The following is a 21,564-nucleotide window of genomic DNA, read 5'->3' as shown; positions in this document are numbered from 1 at the left end:
AAAGATAACGCAAGTAAATACAAAATGCAGTTTTAAATGATGGTTTCATTTATTAAGGCAAAAAAGCTGTTCAAACCTGCCAGGCTTTATGTGAAAAAGTAATTGACCCCTAAACCTAATAGCTGGTTGTGCCACTCTTAGCGGCAACAACTGCAATCAAGCATTTGCGATAACTGGCATTGAGTCTTTCACATTGCTGTGGAGCAATTTTTGGCCCACTCTTCTTTGCAGAATTGTTTTAATTCAGCCACATTGGAGGGTTTTCCAGCATGAACGGCCTGTGTAAGGTCATGATACAGCATCTTAATTGGATTTAAGTCTGGGCTTTGACTGCACTAGAGCTTGAGGTCACGAACTGATGGCCAGACATTCTCCTTTCTGGTAGAGCTCAGAATTCATGGTTCCATCAATTATGGTAACTCATCCAGGTCCTGAAGCTGCAAAGCAGCCCCAGACCATCATGCTACCACCACCAAGTCTGACTGTTGGCATGATGTTCTTGTTATGAAATGCTGTATTCATTTTATGCCAGATGTAATGGGACACACACCTTCCAAAGAGTTCGATTTTTGTCTCATGAGTCCACAGAATATTTGGCTAAAAGTCTTGGGTATACTCAAGATGTTTTTTGGTCAATGTGAGATGAGCCTCGGTGTTCTTTTTGGTCAGCAGTGGCTTTGGCCTTGGAACTCTCCCACAGATGCCATTTTTGCCCAGTCTCTTTCTTATTGTTGAATCATGAACACTGATCTTACCGGAGGAAAGCGAGGCCTGCAGTCCTTTAGATGATGTTCTGGGTTGTTCTGAGTTCTTTTATGACCTCCTGGATGAGTCATCGTCGTGCTCTTGAAATAATTTTTGTAGGCCGGCCACTCCTGGGAAGGTTCACCACTGTTCCAAGTTATCTCCATTTGTAGATAATGGCTCTCCCCGTGGTTCGCTGGAGTTCCAAAGCCTTAGAAATGGCTTTGAAACACTTCCTAGACTGATACATGTTTGTTTCTAATCTGTTCTTGAATTGTTCTAGATTGTGGCATGATATGTGACTTTTTATGATCTGTTAGCATGCTTCACTTTGTCAGACAGCTCTATTTATGTGATTTCTTGATTCAACAGGTTTGACAGTAATTGTTCTGGGTGTGGTAAGTGAAATTTAACTCAGTTTTCCAAACAATTGTGGTTAATCACAGTTCATTCGTGATTCAGCATGGAAGGGGGCAATTACTTTTTCACATAGGGCCAGGCAGGTTTGAACAGATTTTTCCCCTTAATAAATGAAATAATAATTTAAAAACTGCATCTTGGATTTGCTCAGGTTACCTTTGTGTAATATTAAAATTAGTTTGATGATCTGAATCATTTAAGTGGGAAATATGAAAAAAAAAAAAAAAATCAGGAAGGGACAAATGCTTTTTTCACAGCACTGTATGTGGGCGAAGATGGGGCACCACTTCCTGAATCGTACTATAGGTCAATATTTAAGAAATTGATTTTTAAGGTGCCAGGACATAACACAAGAAATAGTTATGATAAAATTGTATTTTAACTATTTCTTGTGTTATGTCCTGGCACCTTAAAAATCAATTTCTTCGGTATTGACCTATATTTCATTTGAAATGGTCTTACCACTTACATTTGTTAAGCTGTGCTTAGAAAATGGAGAAACCTTCAACTCTGCTACTGTATTTTATCTGTTTCTTTTCACATCTATGCTATGTGGCAATGCATATGCATTGTGAGCCTTTATATGTGTGTTTTACATGCATTGAGTCATGTGAATGGGCTGCCTATTGCACATAAATTGCTCTAAGGAAGTGCATGTACCTTAAAATGCATTACACCAAAACGCATGATAATAAATTACCATGTGTTGTGGTGTATAAATATGTAAACACCTACATCGCTATTCAGAAAAACAAACAAATTATAATTCTCCATCACTTGTGTAAAAATACAATACAAGAACAAAAATAATAAACAAGCTTAAAAAGTAATAATTAGAAATGGACTAGATGGCTAATTTTGTATATAATCTCACTGGCTAGAACCTAGTGAGGTTCTGGAAACAGACTGTGGTGCACATGGATTATGTCAAACATAAATTGAATTGGATTGTGATCACCACCAAATTCACATGTACCCTCCAGAACAACAACAAAAACATGTAAAAGACCTGGGCCCCCTGGATCAAATATATTTCTCCGGACTGATGAGACTTAGGAGAAACCCTCCTTACCTACCCTAACGATCTTACTTCTTCACGTCTTCTCGTTTCTCTCTCTCCTTACCCTAGTAAGTTTCAGTTGGTACACTATTAAAGAATACTGATGACTCAAGATAATGTTGCTTTTAAATCGATTTACAATTCATTTTGTTAGTCGGTAATGTTTAAGAACCAGTTTTTGCACTCCCTGCCAGTAAGCTCTACTCCCTGAAAGTAATCTGGCGGGCAGAACGGTAGTCTGCTCAGCCTTCTACTTTATCTCTTGATACAAACGGCCAGCAATTGCTAATATTTGTAATGAGCCTAATTATTGTATTGACAGTGGAGGTTTATTATATTTGCCTGTATTTCTTTTAAGAAGAACCTTTGGTGTTGTAAACAGATTGTTTGGAGAACTCAATAAACAGATTGAAATATAAAAAGTATGAATTATATATAGTGTCCATTTATAAGCATCTAAATCATCCACTTTCTCATCCCATGTGAGCTGAAATTTGCAATCAATATAAAAAAAAACACAACCAGAACCCTACAAGGTCCAAATCTCTTCCAAATTGGTGAAGGAGCCCTGCACATATATACAATACCACAAAAACTCCACAATGAATGGATATTGGCTCAACCCCTCCCTACACAGTCTTAATCACCAGTTCTAAACTATGGAGAAGGTTTGGGCTTATTTAAAGATTGAAAGAAGAGCATAATATAAATGCATTACAGCTCCTGACTGTAGTCAAATTAATAAATTTATTCTATACATTAAAATACATGAATGACACACATTTAAACACACAACACAAGACTATGCTAAAAAATATATCCTGCTGTCCCAGCTCCAACCAATTTCCTCATGAACCTATATCAGACTATTTGAGAAGTGAAATATGCATATTTCTATATTATGTATTTAAATTAATAAGTATGGTGGGGCACCCTAAGCAAAAGGTCTGGTACTGCAATATGAGAGCCAACCAAAAAAAAAAATATAGGAAAAATGATCAATGTGCAATCAGTCAGAGAATCCAAAGTTCAGGAAGTGCAAAACAGTGATAATATAATTTATGTTCTTGTATTGTATTCTTACACAAGGTTGTTCACGTTTATCACATAGACATAATATTTGTATTCACAGGGTTACACACACAGTTTTTTTTTACGTTTTTAGCATAATGTGTTGTGATATGCTAAAACACCCACGTGTAAGCAAGTTGCATTGGGGTGCCAATAAAAACTAATGACACCAAAGGACTCTAAATAACTGTCTTAACCAATTCAGATCAGCAAACTTTAGTGTTTTAGGACAGGGATACTACATGTTTTCTGCATATACCTATTGCCATTTGCATACGCACCATCAACATTATTATATTGATTTTCTCTTTATCATATACAGTATCTCACAAAAGTTTGTACACCCCTCACATTTTTGTAAATATTTTATTACAATCGTTTCATATGACAACACTGAAGAAATTACACTTTGCTACAATGTAAAGTAGTGAGTGTACAGCTTATATAACAGTGTAAATTTGCTGTCCCTTCAAAATAACTCAAGACACAGCCATTAATGTCTAAACAAAAGTGAGTACACCCCGAAGTGAAAATGTCCAAATTGGGCATTTTCCCTCTCTGGTGTCATGTGACTTGTTAATGTTACAGGGTCTCAGGTGTGAATGGGGAGCAGGTGTGTTAAATTTGGTTTTATCGCTCATACTCCCTCATACTGGTCACTGGAAGTTCAACATGGCACCTCATGGCAAAGAACTCGAGGATCTGAAAAAAAGAATTGTTGCTCTACATAAAGATGGCCTAGGCTATAAGAAGATTGCTAAGACCCTGAAACTGAGCTGCAGCATGGTGGCCAAGACCATACAGCAGTTTAACAGAACAGGTTCCACTCAGAACATCAACCTCGTCATGGTCGACCAAAGAAGTTGAGTGCACGTGCTCAGCGTCATATCCAGAGGTTATCTTTGGGAAATAGACATATGACTGCTGCCAGCATTGCTGCAGAGGTTGAAGGGATGGGGGGGTCAGCCTGTCAGTGCACAGACCATAGGCCACACACTGCATCAAATTGGTCTGATTGGCTGTCCTCCCAGAAGGAAGCCTCTTCAAAAGATGATGCACAAGAAAGCCAGCAAACAGTTTGCTGTAGACAAGCAGACTAAGGACATAGATTACTGGAACCATGTCCTGTGGTCTGATGAGACCAAGATAAATTTATTTGGTTCAGATGGTGTCAAGCGTGTGTGGTGGTAGCCAGGTGAGGAGTACAAAGACAAGTGTGTCTTGCCTACAGTCAAGCATGGTGGTGGGAGTGTCATGGTCTGGGGCTGCATGAGTGCTGCTGGCACTGGGGAGCTACAATTCATTGAGGGAACCATGAATGCCAACATGTACTGTGACATACTGAAGCAGAGCATGATCCCTTCTCTTCGGAGACTGGGCCGCAGGGAAGTATTTCAACATGATAATGACCCCATACACACCTCCAAGACGACCACTGCCTTGCTAAGGAAGCTGAGGGTAAAGGTGATGGACTGGCCAAGCATGTCTCCAGAACTAAACCTTATTGAGCATCTGTGGGGCATCCTCAAAAGGAAGGTGGAGGAGCGCAAGGTCTCTAACATCCACCAGATCCGTGATGTTGTCATGGAGGAGTGGAAGAGGACTCCAATGGCAACCTGTGAAGCTCTGGCAAACTCCATGCCCAAGGGGGTTAAGGCAGTGCTGGAAAATAATGGTGGACACACAAAATATTGAAACTTTGGGTCCAATTTGGACATTTTCACTTAGGGGTGTACTCACTTTTGTTGCCAGTGGTTTAGACATTAATGGCTGTGTGTTGAGTTATTTTGAGGGGACAGCAAATTTACACTGTTATGCCAGCTGTACACTTACTACTTTACATTGTAGCAAAGTATCATTTCTTCAGTGTTGTCACGTGAAAAGATATAATAAAATAATTAGAAAAATGTGAGGGGTGTACTCACTTTTGAGAGATACTGTATAGGAAAAAGATACTAATGTACTAATCTTAAGCAGTTAATTTAGATTCCAGTTTTGGGTCCTGAGTTTAAACCCCACCAACCACCTTATTTGCATGGAGTTTGTACTTTATTCCCAAGTTTGTATGGGTTTTGATTATCTGTAATGATGGCAGGCTAGTTGGTACCTCATCGGAATTGCCCTAAAGTGTGACTGCGCATGGTCGAGAGATTAGATTGTAAACTTCTTTAACAGAAACAGATCTGAATACATCTTATTCATATTATAAATTTGTATGCACATTGTCACATAGTTCTTGTTTTACCAGCTGGTAGATTCCAGCCTTCTTTCTTGATGTCAAATTATGAAGTATGTTGTACTTTGGTAATAGACCCTGAACCACTATGGTCTCTCAACAAGGCTGTCTCTCTGCCCCCATCTTTGATAACATGGCATGTTTCCTAGACTTCTTGCTCTGTAGCCAGGGGTATACCACTGGCGAAATCTGGGGCAACAGCTGTAGTCTGGAGCAGTGCATTTTTACAACTATTTTTGTGAATTAAGTAATGAATGTGCGTACATGCCTAGCATGGTCAATTCAAATTAGAAAAGCAGGTGGAACTGGCAAAACCACCAGGGATTTCACACAAAGGAAGCAATTAAAAAAGGATAGGACACTTTAACATAAGTTCATTGTACAGCAAACACATATCAGGAATATGAAATGTTGGAGTAACATACACTTTAATTGGTTAATTTGTTGCCCTAATGCCAATCCATATTAAAGTGTGTCGCAACACTCCTTAAGGCGTGTGCATCAATGCACCATAATGGACCATATAGGTGGAAATGGGCCTGTTAAACTTTATCTTGGCATGTTATTTATCATTGATGCACTATAGTTTACAAAACCACTACTGTGGTTAAAAAGGCATGATGCATTCTGGTGTAGATATGGCATTAGTCTGGGCAGAGAGCTGTATATAGAAGTCACTGAAAAGTAAGGATCATGGAAGTCCTATTTGCCATGTTTCCATTGAAAGTAGTGGTAGGGGAGAACCCTTTTTTTCTTGATAAACCAAAGGGACCCTTTGTACAGTTTCAAATGTTCATAATCTTTAAGCTAATCAACAATATGCCTTGATACCACTGGTAGAAAGATTACACTTTTCAGATCAAGCTCTATAAACATGCAAACACAATACTATGTATTCTGTGGTTACTCATAATATCTTTATTATGTCCATCTGTCAGAATTACATAGTACAAAATAGCTTTTTGAGCATTATTAAGTGCTTTTTTAAAAGAGAAGATAAATAATTCAGGAAATAAACATACCAATGTCATACCTGTATTATATTAGATAATTGTAGTTTCCTAAAATATCCAAACTAATATAAAATTAAGTCCATTTTTCTTTACATTTAAGTAATATGTATTTGGTTAAAGCTGAGCGTCCTACAAAGTTGTATAATTCCAGTTGCTGTAAGAGGAAAGTTGATGTAATAGGCTGGTCATGCAGCTATTTTAGTGGTCAATGGTCAAAGTATGATGACCCCTAAGATTCTCAGTGATAAACAGTTACAGTATGTACTTGAGAATTATTCAAGTCTATATTAGTAGCAAAAATACTGACACAGCACTCCGTGTAGCTACTGGGAGGCTCTAAGTCAAGCAAAGTCACAAAGTGCCTGAAGTTTTGAGCTTACTGGTTATGCAATCTTCTGTTGGTCGCAATTTATTTTTTTAAATGCCATATGATATTATTTAAAAATAACGAAATCTTATATTACACATTTCTTGGCTGTGTTATTACATAAATGTAAAGGAAGCCCTCAGATAAATATAACCTGAATATTTTCAGCAGGCAGTCAGGTAAACTGCCACCTTGCGTTGGTGTGCTTATATTCATGTATAAAAAAAAGCACTTTCCCATTTTGTGCAACCTTGGTATATATTATAAAAAGCCCTTACATTGCAAGCTGCTAAATAAAGTTCTTGGACTTCCAGGTCCAGCTGAAGTCCACTTGTGAAATCTACTTTACATTCCAAAGTCGTAACATTATTTACTTGACCTGCGTGGTCTTTCCTCATATGGAGGCACTGGGTCCTGATAGATACTGATACAGGAGTCACTTGATGTCTTCAGGATTGCTTCTTCATATGGAGGAGGCAAACATATGGTAAGAAAAGAGGCATCCGGTACCAGTGTACAGTACTGAAAAGGTTCTGAGCTCCAAGGTAAGGTGGAAAAGAAGTCAATTTCTCTGTCTGGAAGGTTCTCCTGGAGACTTATGGCAAAGATTTGACCTTGTGGGACCTTACGTCGACACCTCCGATAAAGGAACAGCACAAAGAACCCTATCACCAGTAATGCAGTCGTGGGAAGTATGATGCACAAGAAGGGCTGTAAGTCTTCTTTGGTGGAATTGATTTCATTGGGGTGCTTGCTCTGCATAAAGAAAGGAGGAGAAGCCTATTTCACCAGTGTCTATTATATAAGCCAATTAAAACTGTGACACACACTTAAATGTATTATGCCTGCACTGCACTTGTTAACAATGTGCAACTCAGCTAGATGGATGTAAACAGGTCTGTAAAAATTATGTCATATAGTATATGAATAAAATCATCGATCAGACTTTAGCCCTTAAAATAGTCTTTGTGGGCTTTATATACAGTAAATTTCTTCAATCCAAAAGTGTTGTGGCCCATGGAATGTAAACACTAAATTAATTTTCTGCAGAGTTGCCTATAAATTTACATGCTTGGTTAGCCATATACATTTTCTGTCAAGCAATCCCATTAAAGGACAGTGCAGGCAGATCAATTTAAAGCTAGTCATAGGCATTAAATGGTGGTTATACTTTCTCTATCTTTAAAACCAATAAAGGGCTCTTTTAGAATCCTGGCAAAATGCCACAGCAATATGCAGCAGTCTAACGAATAAAAATACACAATGCACACACACTGCTTAGCATCAGCCCATGAATCTGAACTGTTCTTAATTTCTTTACAACAGGAGCAACTTAAAAAACTTAAAAAAAAAGAACCAGTTTAGTGCCCTTTAAACTTTAGGGGGGCGGATTGTGGCCAGTGGGAGTAGAAAATTCTCCAGCATTAGTGGGTGGTCAGTGAAAGTAAACAAATTTCATCATTGGTGTCAGTGGGAGGAATACTGCCCCATGATTGGTGTCAGTAATAGGAATTGTGCACCATCATTGGTGTCGGTGGGAGGAGTTGTGCCTCATCATTGGTGTCAGTGGGAGAATAGTGCTCCAATATTGGTGTCAGTGGGAGGAATTCTGCCCCATCATTGGTGTCAGTGGGAGGAATAGTGCCCCATCATTGGTGTCAGTGGGAGGAATAGTGCCCCATCATTGGTGTCAGTGGGAGGAATAGTGCCCCATCATTGGTGTCAGTGGGAGGAATAGTGCCCCATCATTGGTGTCAGTGGGAAAATTAGTTCCCCATCTCTGGTATCAGTAGGAGGAATAGTACCCTATTGTTGGTGTCAGTGAAAGAAATAGTGCCCCATCGCTGGTGTCAGCGGAATAACTAATGCTTGATATTAGTGGAAGGAAGAGTGCCATAGGGGCCGAATAAAGTCAAGCAAAGAACCACATCCGGCCTGTGGGTCGCAGCTCATCAAGGGACCATTGCATCGAAAACTAAAAAATCAGTCTAGTAGTACATTGAAGGTACACAGGGTGTTTAGCATGTTGGTTTGTCATATAGACATTGCTTCAGTTTACCAGTTTGCCCCTAGTTCCTTTTGTTACTAATCAGCTGATCTAAAACCCTGTTTGTGATGCAGGACAGGTATTCCTGACCATACCCACTACAGGTTATTTTTTGTTGTTGTCATATAGTAGGGTGATGAAGGAATAATATGTTGTTACTATCTGTTTGTGAATGCTTTGTTCTATTGCCTTAAACAGGAACACTTGTGACATCCTGTTTAAGGGAAAACAGGCCCATAGACATTGTGAAATCGTAGCAAAAACATTTATGGCTACTCATTCACTAATGTCCATGACCAGCTCTGGTGGTAAATCTGGTATATCAAGTAGAGAGAGCAAGTTGAGCAGCACTGGAAAAAAAATACACACACACCTCACATGTCAAAAGCTTCCTAAAATCATTGTAATGGGTTACTTATAACTCAATTTTTGGTCAAATCAGTGGACTTTCTGACAGTGGTTTCTAGATAGCTTTAGTGGTTAAATGATTAATCATACATGTTGCCTGTAACTGCCCCTAACATAATACTCTACAATAAAGTGGCACCCACAAATAAGACATAATAATAATACTCACCTCTCCCACTCCCCATGTCGCTTTTCTCAGCAGTAGTGAAGATAAACTGTTGGTTGAAGATCCTGCAAAATCCAACATCTCGGGTTTGTTTGACTTTTTGGTCTCTCACTGCTGGTTCCATCCACCAACCCTTACCTAACTGCTGTGTACTTTAGTTACATAGGGGTCTGAGGGAAGAACCACAGTATACAGCAGGGGGCCAGGAAATTAACACTCTTATGCCCCGTAAACACAATCGGATTTTCCGGCAACAAATGTTGGATGTGAGCTTGTTGGTGGAAAGTCCGACCGTGTGTATGCTCCATCAAACATTTATTGTCGGAATTTCTGCCAACAAATGTTGGCTAGCAGGTTCTCAAATTTTCTGCCAACAAAACTTTGTTGTCGGAATGACTGATTGTGTGTACGGGGCATTAGATTTCTTCAGGCTACAGGTTTAGCAGCAAGAGCAACAGGAGAGCTGGGTAATCACTGTTTACATTGTAGGAGCCACTTTACTTTAGAGTATTATTTTAGCAACAGAGTTACTTTAAATACTGACAGATATGAGTTACAGAGGTTCTGACTCTGATTAAACCCAGTTAAAGTGACCTATGCCATTCCTTATCCTATACCATCTGAGAGTACCTGTACATAGAAGCTGTTGAAAAATTCTTATAGTTTCCTCTCATGTCACAGCTCTCAAGCAATCTTTAGATAGCAGCTGTGAAAACTCTGAGCAAAAATTGAGTGCACCTTCATAAGTTTCATCTGCAATTACATAATACTGTATATTAGGCTCAGAATGGAGAAGTAGGGCCAGAACTCTTTTGGCCTTACTTCTCTGTGGGTCACAGGAATGCATTTAGTTTTGGCCTGAGCCAGCTGCTCCTGCCCCCTCCACAGCCCAGCGCTCCAGTGACCACTCACCAAAGGGTGACTGAGTGTCGCTGACTCTCTGTTCACTAAAGACCGAGAACTGAGTGATCAGTGCTCTTTGATCGTTCAGTTCTTGGTCTTTTTAGGCAGCAGGGCATAGATGAGGCATCTCGTCGATACTGCATCCACCTAGGGGAGTATGTATGTTTGTTATTTTGAAATCCCATACTTCTCTTTTAAAGTGTATCTATACCCAAAACTTGCTTTTTATAGTGTTGAATAGAGAAGGGAAGGATTCAAACTCCTGTCAGGTTTTACTGCCATCTGGGACTGCTTTGATTTCTTGACTTCCTGTTTAGTCAAAAGGTTGTGCCCAGGTCACTGACAGCTTTGGGTCTCATATTGGGTATCATACTAAAGACCGGGGGCTCCTGAGCAGCGCTCTCAGCCAATAGCTGAAAGTGCTGTCTGGAGTGTTCTAGCAGGGGGCCACTCCCCCTGTCAGAACACAATAGCACAGCAGGGGAGATCGCTGTACTAACATCGGATTGTTAATACAAAGGCTCCAACCGGAGATATCAGTTTTTTTTCATTCAATCTGGTGGGTTGAAGATAAAAAAAATAGTTGTGTGTACTAGGCTTGAACATCAGGGACTGGGAGGATTGGCTCTTAATCACATGATTGTTGTGTTAGGCCAGTGATGGCGAACCTTGGCACCCCAGATGTTTTGGAACTACATTTCCCATGATGCTCAACTACACTGCAGAGTGCATGAGCATAATGGGAAATGTAGTTCCAAAACATCTGGGTGCCAAGGTTCGCCTTCACTGTGTTAGGCTATCACAGTGATATATAATTATACATCCCATCCAGTGTTTTTTCTCCTTTTGAATGGAGAAAATGACACATTGTAACTTTTTCTCTTTACTATAAAAGAGAAGCATGTAAAAAAAAAAATTATGTAAAAAAGAATTAAGTAATAAAGTATACAGTTGTGCTCATATGTTTACATACCCTGGCAGAATTTATGATTTCTTGGCCGTTTTTCAGAGAATATGAATGATAACCCAAAAACTATTCTTTCACTCATGGTTAGTGTTTGGCTGAAGACATTTATTATCAATCAACTGTGTTTACTCTTTTTAAATCATAATCACAACGGAAACTAACCACATTACCCTGATCAAAGGTTTACATACCCTGGTGATTTTGGACTGGTAACATGCACACAAGTTGACACAAAGGGGTTTGAATGGCTATTAAAGGTAACCATCCTTACCTGTGATCTGTTTGCTTGTAGTTAGTGTGTGTGTATAAAAGGTCAATGAGTTTTTGGACTCCTGACAGACCCTTGCATCTTTCATCCAGTGCTGCACTGACGTTTCTGGATTTTGAGTCATGGGGAAAGCAAAAGAATTGTCAAAGGATCTGCAGGAAAAATTAGTTGAACTGTATAAAACAACACAGCGATATAAAAAGATATCCAAGGAATTGAGAATGCCAATCAGCAGTGTTCAAACTCTAATCAAGAAGTGGAAAATGAGGGGTTGTGTTGAAACCAAACCATAGTCAGGTAGACCAACTACCGGGATGCAAAGAAAAACCCACAAATAAATTCAGGTGAAATACAGGACTCTCTGAAAACATGTGGTGTGGCTGTTTCAAAATGTACAATAAGGAGACACTTGAAGAATGATGGGTTGCCTGGTCGAGTCGCCAGAAGAAAGCCATTACTATGCAAATGCCACAAAGTATCCCGCTTACAATACGCCAAACAGCACAGAGACAAGCCTCAAACCTTCTGCCACAACAAGTCAACAAGGCCTATGATGGAAGGTACACCATTCCTACTGTGAAACATGGAGGTGGATCCCTGATGTTTTGGGGATGTGTGAGCTACAAAGGCACAGGAAATTTGGTCAAAATTGATGGCAAGATGAATGCAGTATATTATAAAAAAAATACTGGAGGAACATTTGCATTCATCAGCCAGGAAGCTGCGCATGGGATGCACTTGGACATTCCAGCATGACAACGATCCAAAACACAAGGGCAAATCGACCTGTCATTGGTTCTGGAGTGGCCATCTCAGTCTCCTGACCTCAATATCATTGAGCCACTCTGGGGAGATCTCAAACGTGCAGTTCATGCAAGACAGCCCAAGAATTTACAGGAACTGGAGGCTTTTTGCCAAGAGGAATGGGCAGCTTTACCATCTGAGAAGATAAAGAGCCTCATCCACAAATACCACAAAATACTTCAAGCTGTCATTGATGTTAAAGGGGGCAATACATGGTATTAAGATCTGGGGTATGTAAACTTTTGATCAGGGTAATTGGGGTAGTTTCTGTTGTGATTATGATTTAAAAAGAGTAAACACAGTTGATTGATAGTAAATGGCTTCAGCCAAACACTAACTATGAGTGAAAGAAAAGTTTTTGTGTTATCATTCATATTCTCTGAAAAATGGCCAAGAAATCATAAATTCTGCCAGGGTATGTAAACTTATGAGCACAACTGTATATAAAATACTAGGATCAGGGTTTGATCTAGGTCAGTGTCAGGGTTAGGGTCAATGTTAGGGTCAAAGGTCATGATCAATGTCAAATGTTAGTGTTGGTATCTTTCAGCTAAGATTTTCCTTCACTTCCTGTCTGATAAAAAAAGGTTGTTTTCAAACAAAAAGTGATACAAAATATCTCTCACAGAGTCCCAGATATCAGTAAAATTTGATGGAGTTTCTATCCTTTCCCCATTCTATGTAAGAAGAAAAAAAGTTTTAGGTATAGATACACTTTAAAGTAGATCTAAATCCTAGCTAGACAATATGCATGTTTCAAAAGCACCGCTTATCATAAACCATTACCATGTTTCCCATTCTTATTTGCATCTCAGTGCTGCTGATTTCCTTCAGCCTCTTTGAGCTAAATTCTGTCTTCCTGTCCTCACTCCAGCATTGTTTGCACATCATTGCTCTTGACCGGCTACCTGGTAGTGACAACAGTTGACCATGCCTGTAAAATGTGTGTAGGCACAGCCAATTGCCAATGTGAGGGTGACAAAGCAGGGTATAACAGGGGAGCAGTTGTCACCCTATAACCCTAGGAAATGCTTGAACAAAGTAATGTCATTTAAGTTAGGTTCTATGTGTACTTTAATAGTTATGGATCAGACCTGTTGGCAAATGCAGGCAGGCAGTTCATCTATATTACAGCCTGAAAAGTAAAAGTAATTTCCAGATAGCTTACAGTGTAACTGTTTGTATTCTAGGTATAACTGAATAGTTATTTCCATGTTAAAAATAGTTAATTCTGAAGGACAACTATAACACAGTCTAAACAATTTTTAACAAAGTTCTGGCAAAATTTTGATTAGGTTGAAAAATGAAAAGCCATATTTGGGCTAGTCTGTATTGTCTATGGGAAAAAATAGGAAGAACACCTATCATGCACCCTCTTAAGATTTCATTGTAGATAAAGTGGGGGTGTGCCAAATGTCAGTTGAGCATGGATTGCTTCTTGGCTATCACAGTAATATACACACTTTTTAAGGTTTACCAAAGCGTACTATGAATTATTATAGGATGATAATATTTTCTCTATTTGTTTAATATTTGATACTATATTACTATTTCTGTGTTCATTTTTTAGTCTCACCAGATTGTAATGCTCTGCAAAATATTTTTTCAGTTTATAAATAAGAGAGAGGATTATACATTTGAAATATATATTTTTTATCTTAAAACATTTTCACATCAGATACGACTTCTAAAAGGGGAAGATAATACAACAGATGGGTTTAACTCCTTCGTAATCATAGTCCACAATCATAGTCTTGTTGGTTGATTATTAATTTATTGATGATTCTTTTTCTTGTTTCCTCATAGCTATTTTTTCCACTGTAGTTTTTCAATTTCAGCATTTTATCTCTCTTCAGCTATCACATTGTTCTGCTTTAGATTTTCACCCTTACAGGCAAACACATAGTATTGATTGTTATTCCTGTCATTCTTCCCGAGACACTGAGTGAAAATAAAATATGGCCAGTTATCCTGTTTTTAATCCTAAAAAATTACTTTAATGACATCCAGTTTCCAGGTACTTTAGACAATATATGCCATTAGTTAGATATTATTTTGAGAAGAGAGTTGGTTGTACATACGTTAGTCTTTATAATAAAAAGTCTTTATAATAAAATATTTATATTCTACAGTATTATACAATGTGTTGTATGCACCTTACTGTTTGAAGACCTCTGTCTGACCATACAGCTCAAAGCCATGACTATGAAAAACAGTACCATTGTACTTTCTCATTTAAACAACAAAGCTAGCTAAATGTGAGTTCATAAACCTTTTGACATTATATATGTATATTTCTGATGTATACTTCATAAATATGTATTATTATTGTACATACCAATACTGCATTTATATATTTAAAAAAAAATAAGGGTCATATATGTTTATATAAGGAAGAAATGAGTGACAGTGTTTTCAAACAGTAATGTTAAGCTAATATGTTGGAACTTTTATGCATTTAAATAATTCCTTTTAACATGTTATGCATTCATTTGACAGTATTTTGCAGTAGATCAGGTAGAAAGTGATACATTTATTTAATTTTTTTTTTTTTTTTTTTTTACAGAATGTATCTAAATGTCTCCCTCTTACAATTCTAACTAGCATTCTCACAAACATTCTTTATTAACATTCATTTGTTCTTTGCTGCACTTATTATTTGCAGATGAGCAAGTTACTGTTAAGTTGTTTCAAAGCCTCCAAGTTGCTTTATCATTCACTCAGCTGTTTAACTTACTACAGCCCAGCTCCAGACTGTAACTGAAGTCCTACCAATTAGTTTATTCAGCTGCACATTGAAACCCAAGAAATCTTCAGAACTCTGATAATGAAAGAGACCCCTGGCTCTTCTAACTTTATTTATTCAATCAAATAATTCACCCAAACCACTCAACATTATTAACAAAATCCTATGCAACCATACTATTGGATATAGTAAAGAATTATAAAATCAGACGTTAATGACTGTCTGCAATGCTTAATCCTATATATTCACTATCCGGCTTGTCTCAGAGAATAAACAAACATATCCTTCAATAACCCGTTTTACATGTACATTTACCATTTTAACTCTTGTATGTATCTGAAAAGTTAACCTTTTATGTCAAATGTTTTTTTTCTTTTTCTAGTATTTTCTTTTAGTTTTAGACATGTTTAAAATGTTTCTTTTCTCATAACTTGACCGCTAAAACATAATTTTGATATTAAACAGAGTGCAACTTAAAATAAAAATATACATGCTCTAAATTTACAGCTCTAATGTATACTATTTATTATAACTTGAAAATAAAATATGAAACTATTTTTGCTTATGATGGTAACAGTGGAATATACTTTATTTTTAATTATGCATATTAATTGATAACATTCCTATAATTTGATGTGATTTTTATTTTAAATGTACATATTCTGTAACAAACTTATACTTTAATTTGGTAGCAAAAAACATCTTAGCAACTATGCAGCAAATGTATTTATTTGAAAAATGGTTTAAATCATAAACAATAGAGATTTTCCACAAATATATCTCAATTGTTTATGAGTAGTTACTGTGTCACAACTAATAAACAATATATACAGTAATTAATGCAAAGTATATAGTCATATGTTTAAGTTGTAGTTTATATTTTAAGCAGTTAAATCTCTTTACAATCATTTTATTATTAAATATTTAAATCTGCACAGAGGAATTTCTTTACGATCATTTTATTACAATCATATTATTATTTAGTATTTGTTCCAAATATCATGTATTTACCTACCTGCAGCTTGGTTTCTTCAATTGGTAGTCCAGGTTCACTTGTCATCCACTCATAGCTACCCCTGCCTGCATGTCCAAATTTACTCCAGCTGCTGTCCAAGAGCCACCGCATTCTCTCAACTGATGTTTCTGTTGCCTAAATTCCAATTCACAAGGTGCTGACTTTCCCACAATCCCTCTCTGTGCCTGCCTTGACACAGCTGGAGGCCTGAAAGCTAATGATCATTGGTATAAGTTCTCTTGTGTTATTAACAGCGGTGGAAAAAAAAAAAAACACGGTTAGGCTACACTATCAGCCCAACTCAATCTCTCTGGATTTGTTACGGTGGCCTACATTACCAGAGAGCTGGCATCAGGTATCAGGGAAGGGCAGAGCTGTGATTGGACGGTTTTCTGCATTAGGATTATTAAAGGGGAATTTGCCAGAGCATGGTCTGATTCTAAAGAGATAACCTTCTAAATTTAGATTATGTAGTAAAAAAAAAAAAAAAACCCTTTAAAATCACCCAACGCAATATAAACAATAAAGGTCTGCTTTTTTTTTTTTTTTTCACAGTTTCTAGTATGTGAACCACAGATGTAAACAGTGAAGTATTGTTCAGAGAAGAGCAATAAAGGTCAGAGGCAGCAAGGACATGGGCTAAGTGACATGCTGAATTATTTAGAACCATTAGCATTTAGATGTTAATGATAAATCTGTGGAAAGCTTTTAGCCTATAAAAGGTTCTCGCTATTTGGAATATATGATTACGCGCAGACTGCAAAAACCAGAGTCACAAACTACTAGTGCAAACAATATTCCCTAAGGATCAGCTTTAAAATCCATTCTACCTCTGGTCCATGTCCCTATTTGAGAATATTAAATATCTGTGGATTTTTACATACCTGTTTGATTTGCATACCTTTGCATCCTTTACACAGGACTGGATTTGTAATTTTTGCCATCCTGGGCTAACTGTATGTATTGTCTGTACATACCCCTTCTATTGCGCTCACTTTCTCTCTTGCTGTGTGTATGTATATACAGTATATATATATAGTATATATATATATATATATATATATATATTCACACACACTATATTGTCAAAAGTATTGGGACACCTGCCTTTACACACACATGAACTTTAATTGCATCCCAGTCTTAGTCTGTAGGGTTCAATATTGAGTTGGCCCACCCTTTGCAGCTATAACAGCTTTAACTCTTCTGGGAAGGCCGTCCACAAGGTTTAGGAGTGTGTCTATGGGAATTTTTGACCATTCTTCCAAAAGCGCATTTGTGAGGTCAGGCACTGATGTTGGACGAGAAGGCCTGGCTTGCATTCTCCGCTCTAATTCATCCCAAATGTGTTCTATCGGGTTGGGGTCAGGACTCTGTGCAGGCTAGTCAAGTTCCTCCATCCTAAACTCACTCATCCATGTCTTTATGAACCTTGCTTTATGCACTGGTGCACAGTTATGTTGGAACAGGAAGGGGCCATCCCCAAAGTTTACAAAGTCCTACAAAGTTTGGAGCATGAAATTGTCCAAAATGTCTTGGTATGCTGATGCCTTAAGAGTTCCCTTCACTGGAATGAAGGGGCCAAGCCCAACCTCTGAAGAACAACCCCATACCATAATCCCCCCTCCACCAAATAATTTGGACCAGTGCAGAAAGCAAGGTCCATAAAGATATGGATGAGTGAGTTTGGGGTGGAGGAACGTGACTGGCCTGCACAGATTCCTGACCTTGACCTGATAGAATACCTTTGGGATGAAGTAGAGCGGAGCCTATGAGCCAGGCCTTCACATCCAACATCAGTACCTGACCTCACAAAAGCACTTATGGAAGAATGGTCAAACATTCCCATAGAAACACTCTTAAACCTTGTGGACAGCCTTCCCAGAAGAGTTGAAGCTGTTATAGCTGCAAAGGGTGGGCCAACCCAATATTGAACTCTACAGACTAAGACTGGGATGCCATTAAAGTTCATATATGTGTAAAGGCAGGCACCCCAATGCTTTTGACAATATAGTGTAGATTTATTATTTATTTATTACAGGTACTTATATAGCGCCATAAATCTACTCAGCGCTTTACATATATATATTTTACATATTTACAGTAAATCTATTAGTCCCAAGGGTAGCCACTGGACTCTATGTGTGAAGTAAAGCGCACATGCACACCCTCAAAGAAATCCATACAATCCAAAACAGCTATAGAAGAACTCAAGGGTCCTGCAGTGGAGATGAATCAAAACATTTTGATGAAGCTCAGTCCATCTTCCTTAAAGAGGTTGTAAACCCTATTTTTTTTTTTTTTTACATAAAGACATGCCTATACTTACCTACTCTGTGCAATTGTTTTGCATAAAGCAGCCCCGATCCTTTTCTTCTGGGGTGCCCCGCCAGCACTCCTGGCTCCTCGCCTTCATTGGGTGTGTCCATTGACACAGGCAGCGGGACCCACCCCTGCTCCAGTGTCCCTGGAGTTGAATGACAGCAGTGGGAGCCAATGGCTCCTGCTGCTATCAATCTGTCCAATGAGGAGAGAGGCAGCAGCTAGAGCCTCTGTGATTGTGGACATCGCTGGATCGGATCGGGCTCAGGTAAGAAAAATGAGGGGGGGGGGTCTGGGGGGAGCTGCAGCACAGAAGGTTTTTCACCTTAATGCATAGAATGCATTAAGGTGAAAAACCCTGAGGCTTCACAATCCCTTTAAGATGTCTGGTCTTGAGAAAGATGGACTCGGCTTTATCAAAGCATTGCGAATTAAACACATTGACAATTAAATACTGTTGTTTTTTATTTATCTAGACTGCAGGCCCATGAGTGCTTCTATACTTGTTATTGACTTATATACACGGGGTCTTCAAAAAGTTTCTGCACTTATTTATATTTAATAGAGTTAACAAAAGTGAGGAAACTTTTGAAGAACTCTAGTATATATATATATATATATATATAGATATATATATTTACACACATACACACTATATTACCAAAAGTATTGGGATGCCTGCCTTTACACACACATGAACTTTAATGACATCCCAGTCTTATGCCACGTACACACCGTCGGAATTTCCGATGGGAAATGTTCGATGTGAGCCTGTTGTCGGGAATTTCTTGTAAAACTAGCGCTCGTAATGGAGATAGCACATTCGTCACGCTGCAAATTTTTTAATCTTTCAGTGCAGCGCATTCTTTTCTTCTTTATAATGCTAGAATAATGAATTTGCTTTGTTGCTGATATTCACACAGAGTTCTGACAAACTGATTTCTTATTATTTCTCGTGATCTCCTGAATAATCTTTTTTTTTGCCAGATCTCCAGAATAATGTTTATTTGTTTTTTTTATAGTGATCTACTTTTTTTTTTCTTTTCTCAAGATCTCCATAATATTTTTTGTCGTTTTGTGTGTCAGGTTACCACAACACCATTATTAACTTGTATTTTTTAACATCAAAAGAGGTTGGTTGGTGTTGGTGTCCCTTGTTAATTTGACATTGTATTTTTGAAATGTACCTGCCTACTCACAAACAAACTGTCCTTTTGAAATAAAACACATAGCCAAGTATTTGTCAAAAAAAAAAAAAAAAAAAAATTATTAGGGGTCATAACAAAATAAAGAGGAAGGCACCGCTGGAAAAACTGTTGAAATTGGTGAAGTCTTTGTACCCCAGGGCAGACATCAATTATTTGACAGGCAAAATTGGTAGCCTGAGGAGTCCATTTAATAGGGAGCACAATCTGGTCCAGGGCTCCAAGAGATCGGGAGCAGCAGTAGATGACATATATGTCCCAAGGCTGTGGTCTTACAACAGCTTGAGTCTTTTGCCAGACCAGACCGAACCCAGGCCATCACTCTCTTGACTTCCTTCCACACTTCCTTCCAGGCTGTGGCTGTGGTGTTGGAGGTGTTGCAGGAGGTGGGGGAGGAGTGTGGTCCAACTCACATACGTGAATTTTATTGGTGAGTTGGCCCCTCACCCCCTTATTTAGGCCCTGAAATATGACCTTCTCACAGATGAGGCGTTGGCCCTCCTCCATTTCTTGCATTTTGCTGGCCGTCATGCAGACAAAGGCCTCTTGAACACTAGGGGTGTTTCTGAAGACCACAGTAGCCTGCCGAATCAAAGCAGCCGCTGACTCCTCCACGTTCCTCCCCTTCCTGGGCCTTTTTGTTGGAAGGCAGAGGGGAGGAACCTGCGATTCGGTCAGGCTACTGGGCACAGCCACCTCCTGGCTGCCACTTTCCATGTCCTCCTCCTGGCTGAGACTTTCCTGTGTATGAAAATGATACATAGTTTTAGTTTTTTGGTCATGAATCACACACAATTTTGAGCTCATGACTGTTGCAAATTGAATGTTACCAAATAGAAAAGACTATCATTCTGACCCCAGCATTTTTCATTCTTGTCCCAATCATTTTGGCTACTATTGTCTATTGATATGTAAACCACTTTGTTAAATCAGAAATTACTGATCAATAATAACATCTAGTTAACATCATTCCATTTTTTGACAAGAAATATGTTGAACATTGCTATACCTGGCTCAAGCTGGGCTCCTCCACATCTTCCTGGATGGAAGGCCCAGGTTGTACGTCAGAAGCCTCAGCTGAGGTGGAAGGAAAAGTGGAAGGAAGAGTGGAAGGAAGGGTTGAGAGTGATTGCCCGGGTTCACTCTGGTCTGACAAAAACTGCAGTCTGTCGTAGTACCAGAGCCTGGGGACATAAATGTCATCTGCTGCTGCTCCTGATCTCATGGAATCCTGGACCTTTTTGCACTCCCTATTATATGTGCTTCTCAGGCCACCAATTTTGCAATTTAAATTTGGGGATGTTTGCCGTGGGAATCACCGGCTTCACCACCGGCTTGTTGTTATAAAATTGGTGTTTCACTTGCCACAAACAGGGCAGCTCTCTGTACATATCAATGAAGTTGGGGAGGAAGTCGTGGTCATTAAATTTATCCATTTTATCTGCAAGACACAACACAAGACAAACCTAATGTTAGGCTAAACTCTCCTAATCTTGTCCCAATATAGACCTCAATCTATAAGCAGTATAGGCCACTAACCACTGATGCCCCAAGTTAAAATTGTCCTTTGTTAGCATGTTCGGCGCTTACGCTACTCCTTCCTCCGCTCACAGATCGTATGTACGACGCACGCGTGTTATGCCTTATATACAATGCGCATGCGTGAAACTCCACCCCTGACCTTCTTTCTAGTATATTCCCCGCCCCTTCTCTTTCGGCGCAATGGGAGAGCACATGGCGGAGAGACAGCAGGTGCGTGATAATAGGAAAGCCCGGAGCCAGAAACGTCCAGATCCCGGAGG

The 21,564-nt window shown here is 38.7% G+C and overlaps 1 protein-coding gene across 1 annotated transcript; it reads right to left on the bottom strand.

The window, feature by feature from the left end:
- Positions 1-6,513: 6,513 nt before the first annotated feature.
- SMIM28 (small integral membrane protein 28) lies at positions 6,514-16,586 on the bottom strand. The gene is made up of 2 exons (XM_073629138.1): positions 16,236-16,586; positions 6,514-7,667 (listed from the first exon to the last, which is right to left on the bottom strand). Exons 1-2 carry the CDS (start codon positions 16,344-16,346, stop codon positions 7,278-7,280), a joined length of 501 nt encoding a protein of 166 aa, XP_073485239.1. The 5' UTR covers positions 16,347-16,586; the 3' UTR covers positions 6,514-7,277.
- Between the last annotated feature and the right edge of the window lie 4,978 nt (positions 16,587-21,564).

This window comes from Aquarana catesbeiana, linkage group LG04 (genome assembly GCF_042186555.1).
Source record: "Aquarana catesbeiana isolate 2022-GZ linkage group LG04, ASM4218655v1, whole genome shotgun sequence".
Taxonomy (NCBI): Eukaryota; Metazoa; Chordata; class Amphibia; order Anura; family Ranidae; genus Aquarana; species Aquarana catesbeiana.
This window is presented reverse-complemented; position numbering and strand designations above follow the sequence as displayed.

Coding starts and splice junctions, on each gene's coding strand:
- SMIM28 (XM_073629138.1), bottom strand. CDS start 16,346: ATGCGGTGGCTCTTGGACAGCAGCTGGAGTAAATTTGGACATGCAGGC. Junction 7,668..16,235: donor TTGAAGAAACCAAGCTGCAG/GTAGGTAAATAC, acceptor TTCTTTATGCAG/AGCAAGCACCCCAATGAAAT.